Source organism: Silurus meridionalis, chromosome 9 (genome assembly GCF_014805685.1).
Source record: "Silurus meridionalis isolate SWU-2019-XX chromosome 9, ASM1480568v1, whole genome shotgun sequence".
Classification (NCBI taxonomy): domain Eukaryota; kingdom Metazoa; phylum Chordata; class Actinopteri; order Siluriformes; family Siluridae; genus Silurus; species Silurus meridionalis.
Genome location: NC_060892.1, coordinates 17,488,061 through 17,500,680, shown reverse-complemented (window position 1 = coordinate 17,500,680; position 12,620 = coordinate 17,488,061). Strand labels below are relative to the sequence as shown.

Sequence of the window (12,620 nt, the reverse complement as noted above, 5' to 3'; positions counted from 1 at the left end):
TAAATCTTTATTTGACTGTATGGTTAAACATTAAAATAGAAAATGGTTTAACCATGAATCAGAAAAAGCAGATTAAAAGAAGATTAAACATGATAGACAGACAGATGGACGGACGGACGACCAGACAGACAGACAGACAGAAAGATAGATAGACAGAGATAGATAGATAGATAGATAGATAGATAGATAGATAGATAGATAGATAGATAGATAGATAGATAGATTTGTAAATACTTTTTTTTTTTTTACTGCTGCTATAAATATTTTTTTGAGGAACAGCTAGAGACTTTTTGTCTTCAGCATTCTTTCCTCAGTTTGACTTCCCGTTTTAAAGCAGAAGTTCAGTTACTTTTGCAGAAAAAAGATAAGCCTCAGATGAGGGACAAACAGTGAGGAATGCATGGAAGGGGATTTCCTCCTCTCCGGCAGCCAATCAAGATCGACATAAACACTTTGCGTCACTAGGCGTGAGCGTGAGGTGCTTTTCATTTCACTTTGTAAGCTGGAGATAGTGTCCACTAAAAACACGTTCCTGTGCCGACTCAGGTAAATGAGATGGCTGCTGTGTTGGAGCAGGTTGATGAAGCCGAGCTGATCCACGTGGCGTTAGTCAGGAGCAGCGGGGGTACGTGTTTACGGGGCCACCTGAGGAAATCCGCGCGCGCAGTCGCACTCAAACTCCTCAAGGCCGACAGGTGAGTACAGTGGAGTGCAAAAGTTTGCATCCCCCCACCCTACCCTCCAAGGTGGATGAGGGAAACGAAGAAAATGAGTAGTGCCTGTGCTATTTTGTATTTTTTGTACAAACAAACATCATTTGATCACAAAAACACATCTATAATATTCAAGTTGAGAGGAAAGAAGACCTGTGAAAGAGGATGTGGAAGAAGTTATCAGGAGGTCATTAAGGTAAAGAGGTGAAAATCAGGATCATTTAAAGAATGCACTGTCTATTACATTTAGAAGATAAAGGGGGTGGGATGCAAACTTTAGAACTTAAATTGTCAATCCACTACTATTCACTAAAAAAATACTAAATCTTAACATGCACCCATTTTATGGAAAATGCACACTGCAATATTGGTGGTAGTTTGGTGGTTAGGCATTGGATTTGTCGTGAGTTTAAATCACAGATACACCAAGCTACCATTCCTGGGCCCCTTAGCAAGGCCCTTAACCCCATGGTTGCTCAGTTGTATGAACAAGAGAAATATAAGTCACTCTGGATAAGGGACAACTGCCATAGACAGATCAATTACACCTTTAGTAGACAGTTGAATTTTGTTCACCTTTAAAACCTACATTAAAAACTAATTTGGTTCCTTATTAATTATCCTTAAATATTTTTTCATCTTACTGTATCTATATTTTCAGTTAAAAGATTTTGATCTTTGTTCTGTGAATGCAAAAAGAACCCCTTAGAACGCTGTAACCTAGAGCCTTCTCTGATTCTGATTCAGAAGTACAGTAGTCATAGTTCTACAGTTTTGCACATTTTCAATTATTGTTCTCATATTTACAGAATATAACATAAAATGTCTTGTACTACAGGAACTGAGTGATAATTTGACCAAACCTTTCCATGTTGCTGGTGCGTTTTGGCACTCTTAACCGAGTACCTATTATGTGCGGTTTTTAGCTATAAATGTGTGTGTCATTTACTGTTAATGAAATAACCAGGTTCCTTAAATCATTTCTTTTTGTAATTACACACTAAAGACAGTAAAGGTGTACTTGCAGTAGTTAAAGAGTTAGAGTGAAGTAGGTTTAAGGGGGAGTGTTAAAGAGAATATAATAAATAATAATATCATGTTCAGATAGGGCATTGCATATTATATTTATTTTTCTGGGAACTGTAACATTCTTTATGGTAATTAAAATTATATATTTATATGTTTGATCCAAATAATGTAAAATACTTTAACACCTAGACACAGTAATCAGTGACATAATTGGCAAAAATATCAGAAACATTTTGAGTGCTTGTGAAACCAAGTCATCGGAGCCGAGTCATCACCGCGAATAGAAACCTGTTGCAGATTTATATTTTCTCTCTCATGTTGAACATTACACTGATGCCTCTGTGTCTATGGTGTGGTTGTGTATTCCAGATGTTTGTTACGGATGCAGCACGCATTAGCACAGGGTGGAGTGTGTGTGGAACGAGTTCTGCAACCTGTAGGTGTTTATCGGAGTCGTTTTCTTACCGGCCTGCTGTGGGACTGGATGCCTGAAGGATCTCTACATTCGCTGTTATATGAGGTGTGTGTGTATTTTAAAATTATTTTACATTATATCCTGACACATGAGAACATTTCCTACCAAACACATGTGGAATCATATTAATATGTAAGCAAAATAAATAAAATGTTTATCATTGTTTTATTTATAACCTAATGACATTTTAGAAAGGTGTACTTTTCTATCGCTATAATGTGATTTCTTTTATGATACCTAAATTAAATGATTATTATCACCCAGCTCTAATTAATGGACACACACACACACACACACACACACACACACACACACACACACACTAATCTAATGTATCTAATGTGTTTGTTTATTCTTTGTTATTTGATCCATCTTGTTTTTGATGGTAAATATGATCCTGGGTATCAGATTTAACTAATTGCAAGCAAACCAGAAGAGAAATGCAGTAAATGCAGAAGGAACACAGCGGTAATGCTCTGTGAGCCGAAGTGAAAGATTACGTAACCTCATGATCTATTTTTAGAAACAGTGAAAGGGAAAGTTTTTCTCCAATACGGAATTTCCCAGCTTTCAGTTACCTCTTTTTTTTGCACTCGACATGTGACCCAGCGTGTTTGACTTTTAGCGCTTCACCAGTTACAGAAAGAGAGTTCATCAAGGTTACAGAAAACCTGTTTGTGAAAAGCCTTAAATTAAGTGCTGTATGAACCTGGATGCCATGTTAATGCCCATATAACTGAACGCTGGCAGTTCTGTTTAATGCTTTACATTTTTACCAGTTTTGCTGTATTTTAGTTTGGTCTTTCTTAAATCTAATCTTTCATCAGACTCACCTATACCCCGACCTGCCCCTGGTTCTCCGCTTACAAATCCTGCTGGATGTGGCAGAGGGTATAAATGTCCTTCACGCTGTCACTTTTCCTCACGGTGCACTGAAGACCACCAACGTCCTGCTCGACCATCAGTACCGTGCTAAAGTACTGCTAACATCACATCACATTCATCACATTGCATTCACGCCGGCACATTCATCACATCCTATTCATCATCACATTACATTCTTCTTCATCACATCAAATGTAACACATCACATTCATCACATCACATCTATGACCTCATATTCATCACATCACATTCATCACATTCAACAAATTAGTTCTCACAATCAACACAGTCACAGTATACTGTATAATATATAAACATTTTTCTTTGTTTTTTTTTTTTGTTGTTGTCATAATGGCAATAAAATAGTGTGTAAAATCTACTGTACATAAAATAGTGTTACATGAAGTATTGAAAACTACACTGTAGATTATTATTGCTCTGTATAAGTAATGCTGTGTATAAGTAATACATATAATAATAATAATACATTAACAATTCCTAATTGTTCTTCATGTTAGTTTGTGTATTTGGTATTAGTTTATTTAAATTAGTAGTATTTATTAATATTTAAAATGTAAAAAAATATAAAATAAAATAAGATTATTTTAAAATACAGGACATTATTGAGTAAAATACTAAATAATTCATAATATAAATTATTTTAATTTAGTCTGTCTCATTATGATGAAGATGATGATTTTGATGACGATAATGCTGCTTCTGCTGCTGCTAATGATGATGATGATGATGATGATGAATATCTGAGCGCAAACGTGTTGCTCTTCACAGCTGTGTGATTGGGGACAGCAGACACAGGAGGACGTGAGAACCCCTGTCTCGAATGTCAGTGCTCCGTGTTTTAGAGATCTGCCATTCATCGCCCCAGAGGTTCTGCTGGGAAATGCTCCATGTATAAAGTGTGACATGTACAGGTAAGTTCCATACGTTCATTACTCTTTCACATGGAGGTGCAGCTTGATGATGTCGGAATTTCACTTGTCTTTTTATCTTTCAAATTTTTCAGTTTTGGTGTTCTGATGTGGGAAACTCTGAACAGACGTCCAGCGTGTGAAAGTACACCTTTCTTTTTTTATCACTCTATTTTTCTTTCTATTTATCTGTCCGTCTTTAACATTTTCTGTCTATCTCTGTTTAGTTCTCTGTCTTTCTCTCTGTCTACAACTGAGTCTTAATGTCTGTCTCTCTGTTTGTCTTTCTCTGTCTAGTTTTTTGTTCTGTCTGTTTCTTTGTCTGTCTATGATTTTCTCTCTGTCTATCTCTCTGTCTGCCTCATTCAGATTTTACAGCTTCTCATGTTTCATTCATTTCTTCTTCAAACTTTCACTTCTGTTTTTTTTTGTTTCTTTTTTGGTGACTGTGGATAGTAGACATGTAATAATGTATAATGACATGCACATCAATCTTTACAATTAAAATATCTAAAATCATCTACAGTTATTTCAGATAAATATATCTTAAAGTAAATAAAAGTGCAAAAATGTACTTAAATGAATGTACAGCTTCACACACTGCTGCTGATTAGTGATGGTAAATTAATGGGGTTTTTTTTTTGTTAGGAAAAACCAAAAAACCTATAACAACTAACACCAGCTGCAAAACAACATCATTATTCTAACACTAACTAGCATAAATAATCATAGAAAGTAGTGTACAGTACATGCTAACAACAAGCTATGATTGAAAAAAACCTAAGATAGTGACATGAACAAACCTCTAGTCACATGAAATAGAACTAAATAGACATTAGTCTTACTCTTATTACTTTCACTGTTGTATTGCACCATGGTGAATTTTATAATAATGACTTAATTGCCATGAAAAAAACTGTGCCCAAGAAATAGATAAATAATGACACAAAAATGTAGACAGAAGTCTACATCTAATGATCCAATATCTATCTAACCACTGTGCATGTACACACTGCATACTGATGGTAGATTTTTTTTTAGGTATGGATCAGCTGCAGAACCTTGTTATGTGTACACAAGATGGGGCAGAGACAGGTACTGAGGTTAATCTGTTGCCCCCAGAGACACCACAACGCCACACACTTACTCAGCTCATAACTAGATGTTTGTCTGTTGATCCAAAACAGCGGCCTTTGGCTGAAGGTGAGATGAATGAAAATAAATGCGTCTAGCAAAGAAAATGTACACTTTGTGTAACATAAACACATTTGTTGTTGTTTGTTGACCAACATTCCATGTGATTTCAGAATGTGTGCTGGTGCTTAGGAAGATTTTGGAAACACTGGACTCAGGAGCTCATTGTACAGCGGTCCACCAGATAAAAACCTCCAAGGTACAAGAATGAGGAAAATCAATCATGCAAAAGAAATCAGACAACAATAAATTAGATAATAATAGAATCCGGAGATGGATGAGTGAAGTGAATAGTGTGTTGTGTGTTTTTACCAGGAGAGGGCGCAGCTGAACAGTAAACACACTCCAACCTGGGACCTGCTCATAGAGCTGAACAACCTGGAGGTAGGATTATTTTATTTGTTCTCAATTTAAAAGATCTGGTCAAAGAAGCTGTGTTTTTGCTCATGTCCCTGCATGAGCACATACACAATAATTTATTATTGTCTATCTGTTCATCTTTTCTCTACCTTACTATCTCTCTCTCTCTCTCTCTCTCTCTCTCTCTCTCTCTCTCTCCTGCACTCTCCTCTATATATATATATATATATATATATATATATATATATATATATATATATATATATATGTGTGTGTGTGTGTGTGTGTCTCTTTCTGTACATTTGGGTTCCACTGTCTGGGTCGGTGACTATCTCTTTGACTGTTTATCTGTCTATCCCTCTTATTTTCTCTCTGTCTGTCTCTTTGTCTGTCTACTTCTCTTTCTGTCTGTCTTATTGACTATCACTTCTATCTATTCCACACTATCTCTCTGTTCTTTTTTTTTAGCCTCAATGGAAAGTAGACATATGTAGTAATGTAGGAATTACACACTATGATAGACTTGAGTTCCACCCACTATATAATGAATGCATGCAATTTTTATTTACTAAAAAGCATGTTTACTCATATATCAGTTTACACATAAACAATCTTTTAGAGCTTTATTTTTTAGAGATTTCGTAAATTTTAAAAACAGTACAGATACCTTTCTGAAAATGTTTACCATTGTTGGATTTATATTTGATTTTAAACTGACAAACATCATTACAATCATTTTTAACATTGTTTGTTGATTAAAAGGTTTTCAGCAAAGTCTTTCATTGCGTTGGTTTTATGAGCTATGCAAATTCTCACAGCTTTATTTGCATAAATAATTGTATGAACATCAGAATATTTAATTCCACTGTGGAATTTCGCCCTTACTTTAATGTAACCACTTCCACAGGGCTACGGTAGCTGCACAGGTCCAAAACATTTTTGGTCCAAGAATATTCCAGTGACGGTTTCTTACTCATATCAACACAGCCCTCAAACACGTGAAATGAACGAGACGATCCTGACTGGAAGTCCGCCTTTTCCAACACCGACACGGGCATCACCTCCAACACCATGCTGCAGAGGTGAGGGTGCATTTGAAAAAATTAGTTAATTAAAAAAAATATATCAACAATCATATTTTACATTTTCCATCCTCTATGTTGCTTATTATTGTTTATTTTCTACCTGTTTTTTTTATTGTTACAGATGTCTCACAGAGTGCACTCGTTTTATCCAGCAATAATCCTGGTGTAAGACACTGTAGTGAAGTTTGGGGTATAAACCGGACTCAAACTTCTCCACTACCAAACACACTTTGCAGTTCACCCATGTCACCGCCACACACACCACTGCATCCTGCCAACCGGCGCACAGGTAAAGTATATTATATATAACATATTATATATAGCACAAACATTGCGTTTATAAATATCATAATGTCCTCATATATTTTACTCTTTTTGTTGATTATTGTACTTTTATGTATTTATAGTTACATTCGTGAAACAGTTGCCACTACCTTTATTACAGCTATAATCACTGTTCTAAATGTGTCAGGAAAAGTTACGGCTTTATCTCTTGACTGTAGAAATGATAAGGTATTAGCAGGAGCGTGTCCCAATGAGGCCTCAGTAATAATATGAACTGAAGCATTATTTTAATGTATTTAAGAACCAAGCAGAAATACATAGAATCCATATGAACATAAACAATATGGACAAAAGGCTGACATTTCCAGCTATAGTTAAATCAAGTCAAATAAGCTTTTATTGTTTTACAGCCATGTACACCGATCAGGCTTAACATTATGACCACTGACAGATAAATTGAATAACACTGATTATCTCTTCATCATGGCACCTGTTGGTGGGTGGGATATATAAGGCAGCAAAGAACATTTTGTCCTCAAATTTTACGTGATTAATACAGGAAAAATGGGGAAGCGTAAGGATTTAAGCGAATTTGAAAAGGGTCAAATTGTGATGTCTAGACGACTGGGTCAGAACGTCTCCAAAACTGCAGCACTTGTGGGATGTCTGCATTGGTCAGTATCTATCAAAAGTGGTCCAAGGAAGAAACAGAGGTGAACCGGTGACAGGGTCATGGGCGGCCGAGGTTAATTGTGGATTGATTTGCTGAAGAAGTTAATGCTGGTTCTGATAGAAAGGTGTCATAGGGCTGTGTAGCCACAGAAATATACCATAATTAACCATAATACCAGTCAATATTCGGTAGGTGGTCATAATGTCATGGCTGATTGGTGTACAGTACAGTACACAGTGAAACGAAACATCGTTCCCTCAGCACCAAGGTGCTACACAAGACAACAAATTAACAAAAAGTAACACAGAACTACACAAAACTGCCCGTGTCATGCGATAAAGTGCACTAGTGTGACATTTAGTGTAGAGACCGTGATACTGCAGCACCGACCAGTACAATACAGATCATTTGTCTCAGTGAAAAGCGGATTTCTATGTGGTTCTTCTCCAAACTTTTATTACATAAATGTTGTACAATTGTACAAGATGTCTATATATGTGGTGAATTTCCCTTAACTTTAACTGGGAGACCCAAAACTTTTCAAGGATCACAATGTCTGTGTGCAAAGACAGCTTTATTAACATATGGTTAATATGGGTTGGAATAGAAGATCTTGAGTGGCCTGTTGTAGAGTTCTGATCTCAACTATAATATACACCTTTGTGTATTGGAACAGAGTCACCCCAGGCCTCCTCCCAGGCATTATTACCCGACTTTACTTTACATTTACATTTGCGGCATTTAGCAAACTTTACTTACACCATTTGAAAGGCTAGGTAAACAACACCGCAATGCAAAATCTAGTGGAACATCCCAACAGAAGAGTTGAAGTCATTATAATAGTACATGGGAATAAAATATGAAATGAGATGTCTGAGGTGCAGTGTAGGTCCAAATGATTTGTTTACATGCTGGAACTTGCCTTTGGAGTACAGCTTAAGCAAATTTGTCCACATCAAACATGGTGAGAAGTTCCTGTGTGTGTGTGTGTGTGTGTGTGTGTGTGTGTGTGTGTGTGTGTGTGTGTGTGTGTGTGTGTGTGTGTGTAGAGCGATGATTTGTGCACTGTAAGCACTTCTGCAAGGTTATTGGCAAAAACTTCCTGAATGACAGAAACAACCACGTTGATGCCTTATCTGTGTCCATTGTGTTTCCTCCCAAGAGGGTCACTGTTTTTCTGCTTCTCAGTTTTACTCTTGATAAGTCTTCCCTTTTAAAGGCAGTCTGTGCTCATATGGGAAAGGGAGAGAGAAAGATTTGTTGTTTGTGTGTGTTATGAATGTTGAAAAATATTGTACAGTCAAAGAGAAATCCTCTTACTTATACAGGAAATCTAGTTAATTTGTAATTCTTGACTTCAGATCCTGTACATTCACAAGTAATGATAATGGAAAAAGGACGTTTTTATATGAAACATTGTCAATTTGAGACTAGAATTAATGATTGAAATGTTTCAGTGTAATTGTCTGTACTGCAATAAATACATTTACAAGTTAAATTGAACAGAATCACGCTGTCAGTAAACTATTATAAATAATGCAGTGTTTCACTGTATTTAAACAAAAACATCCAGCAAACATACAAAACTAAATCAACATAATAACAAAATGAAACAAAATATGTTACAAAACAGGATACACAAATGACTAGCCCTTTATTTATTTTTCTTAAATATTTTCCTTTCCTGTTAGGAAAACTTCAGTTAGCAAGTATTGATTGTTAGAAATGTGGTGGTGTGGCTGTTTTACATGGTATGTGTATACATATACATTATATGGACAAAAGCATTGGGATACATAACTTTTCCAGCCATATTTGGTTCCTCCCCAAACTATTACCAGAGAGTCAGAGGCACACAATTTTATAGAATATCTTTGAATGCAGCAACGCTAAAATTTTCCTTCACTTAACTAGGAGACCCAAACCTGTTCCAGCAAGACAATGCCCCTGTGAGTTCCATGAAGATATGGTTTACATGGTTTAAAGTAGAATATCTTAAGTGACCTACTATAGAGTTCTGACCTCAACATCTTTGGGGTGAATTGAAATTCTGACATTACTAACACCATTGTGGCTCAAAAAGCACAAATTGTAATAACCACAGTCCAAAATCAAGTTGAACATCTTCCCAGAAGAGTGGAGGTTATTAGAACAGCAAAATGGGGAGCAAATGTGGAATGGAATGGTGAAAAAGCACATCCTATTGTTATGATCAGGTGTCCACAAACTTTTTTCCATATAGTGTGTATGTAAATATGTATTCCCTTTAATCTCTTTAAAATAAATACATTATTAATAATAATAATAATAATAATAGCAATTTCAAGGTTAAAATTTGAGAATTGCAATTTTGTTTAATTATAATTCAATCTTAAATACAGTGTCTTACAAACAGTAAATACACCCCTCACATTTCAGCAACCATTTTATTATAATTCTTAAGGGAGAATACCACAGAAATGAAAATTGTATTTATTTGAGAGTAGTCAATGTTCAGCAATACAGCAATACAGATTTACTGTCCACTGAAAATAACTTAACATACAGCCATTATTGTCAAAATAGTCGGCAACAAAAGTTAACACACCCTAAGTCCTATTCATTATGTTCATGTTTTTGTCATCTTGGTAGGACCATACATATTTATATCATGACGAGCGTATATCATGTATTGGAGTAGTTAAAGTTGCAACAAGTCAGTTTGCATGCCCATCATCCCAGAAGGAACCATGTCCTGTGTTCTGATGAGACTAAGATAAACTTGTTTTGCTCAGATGGTGTCCAGCATGTGTGGCGACGCCCTGGTAAGGAGTACCAATAGAATTGTGTTTTGCTTACAGTCAAGCATGGTGGTGGTAGCATCAGAGTCTGGGGATGCATGGGTGATGCTTGTACTGTGGAGCTACGATTCATTGAGGGAAATATGTATTTCAACATGTACATAATAATGACCCCAAACACACTAATATGACAACTGCCTTGCTGAAGAAACTAAAGGTGAGGGTAATGGAATGGCCTAGTATATCTCCAGACCCGAACTATACTAAGCACCAGTGTGGCATCCTCAAGCGGAAGGTGGAGAAGCTCCATGTGTCTAAAATCCAGCAGATCAGTGATGTCAATATATAGGTGTGGAAAAAGATCCCAACAACATCCTGTGCAGCTCTGATAAATTCCATGCCCAGGAGGATTAATGCACTTATAGATAACAATGGTGCTCACACAAAATATTTACACTTTAGACTCAGTTTTGACATGCTTGTTTAGGGTGAACTCACTTTTGTTGCCAGTTATGTAGGCAAAAATGGCTGTATTTTGAATTATTTTCAGTGGACAGTAAATCTGTATTGCTATACAAGCTGCACATTGACTAAAATAAATCAAATTTTAATTTCTGTAGTATTCTCCATTAAGAAGTTATAATAAAATGGTTGCTGAAATGTGAGGGGTGTACTCATTTTTATTCGATAATGCATTTCCATTAGCTTGCTCTGATTTGTAACAGTGTGATTCCTTTTTCAGTTTAGAAATGCAGCTCCGCAGTGTTTGCTCTAATCTGATGTTTCTAATCTGATCTCTCTGTAGCCATGTGTCCCATGTCCTCCGGCTGGACATGCTGTCAACTCCTGCGGGAGAGACGTGAAGCCATTGTGAACTTTATGACCGAAGGGCGACTCAACAATCTGCTGGATGTGTTGCGGGCGCGTCGTGCAGTCACACGCGAGGACTACGAGCTCATCATGGCAGCCATGACGCTGAGCGCACGCACACGCTGCCTCCTTGACACGTGTGCTTGTCTGGGGGAGAAAGTCGCTTTCCTAGTAGCCACCACTCTGGGTCTGGTTTCTATCGAGGCTGCAAATGGACACACCCGTTCTCGGATATCTCCTAAAGGCCAGGCGGGGTGAGGCACTGAAATCACTAACGCATTCCATTGTTCTCATTAATGCTATTGAGTTATCTCAAAAGCATTACATCCTTTGTTATAGAGAAGGAGACTGATTGTATGTAAATTTAGTAGGATGTGTAAATTAATCAGAAGAGAGCTGATTGTATCACAGAGCATTAAACAGATCTGAAAATCTGAGAATCTGCGACGTTATGAGGAGGTATTAAAATCTTACTCATCAATTTTTCAATCAAAGTTCAATCTCAACTGGTTAAAGTGGTCAGTGGTCTTTTACAACATCATTAAAGGAATACATTTATTCAAATGTGTGTATAAATATATATATATATATATATATATATATATATATATATATATATATATATATATATATATATATATACACACACTTGAATAAATGTATATATATATAATCATGCCTTTTCTGTTCGATACTCTGTGTTCCTGTTTTTTATGAATCTATATGTGATTTTTTAAATACTTCTCTTTGATCAGGTCTCTGGTAGTAGTATGAGGCCTGTAGGAGACCCTGTGCATGTTGCACAATCACAAAGTATTATAGCTGGTAGTGGATTTTATCCTGCAAGTATCTTGTAACAAGAAGTGCTTTATATTTTATTTCATGTATGTGTTGCCCATGTCATCAAATCAAGTGATCAAAAAGAAGTTATCATGTACCGTGTATGATTTCTAAAGTCGAGATTAAACCAAGTTTAAACTGAAGTCTCTTGTGTGTTGGGTTTATACAGTACTTTCACTCTGCCTCTCACACTCTCGCTCTAATTGCATGCCATCTCTCAACAAGACGCTCGTCAGTAAACTCTCTTTTATGCAAACGTGCCAAAACTGTCACTCTCATTATACTATGTGATGTGCATCGCTATATGAACTTCATGTGATGTAGATATGCTGATGTTAAAAAAAAGCTCTGACAGTAGTTCCTGGAAACACATCTGCACGTGAGATTAACGTATACTTGTATTGTACAACTTGTTTTTTTTTTTTAACTAATCAGCTGATCAGCAAGTCCGGACAGAGCAGCACCTGGTATGATAGAATATGAATAACACTTTAAACTGCAG

At 36.4% G+C, this 12,620-nt stretch overlaps 1 protein-coding gene across 1 annotated transcript; it reads left to right on the top strand.

The window, feature by feature from the left end:
* Positions 1 to 373: 373 nt before the first annotated feature.
* si:dkey-181f22.4 (receptor-interacting serine/threonine-protein kinase 2) lies at positions 374 to 12,261 on the top strand. The gene is made up of 11 exons (XM_046858379.1): positions 374 to 695; positions 2,112 to 2,262; positions 3,045 to 3,194; positions 3,892 to 4,034; positions 4,127 to 4,176; positions 5,073 to 5,234; positions 5,339 to 5,424; positions 5,541 to 5,609; positions 6,493 to 6,667; positions 6,792 to 6,959; positions 11,214 to 12,261. Exons 1-11 carry the CDS (start codon positions 556 to 558, stop codon positions 11,534 to 11,536), a joined length of 1,617 nt encoding a protein of 538 aa, XP_046714335.1. The 5' UTR covers positions 374 to 555; the 3' UTR covers positions 11,537 to 12,261.
* The last annotated feature ends 359 nt before the right edge of the window (positions 12,262 to 12,620 follow it).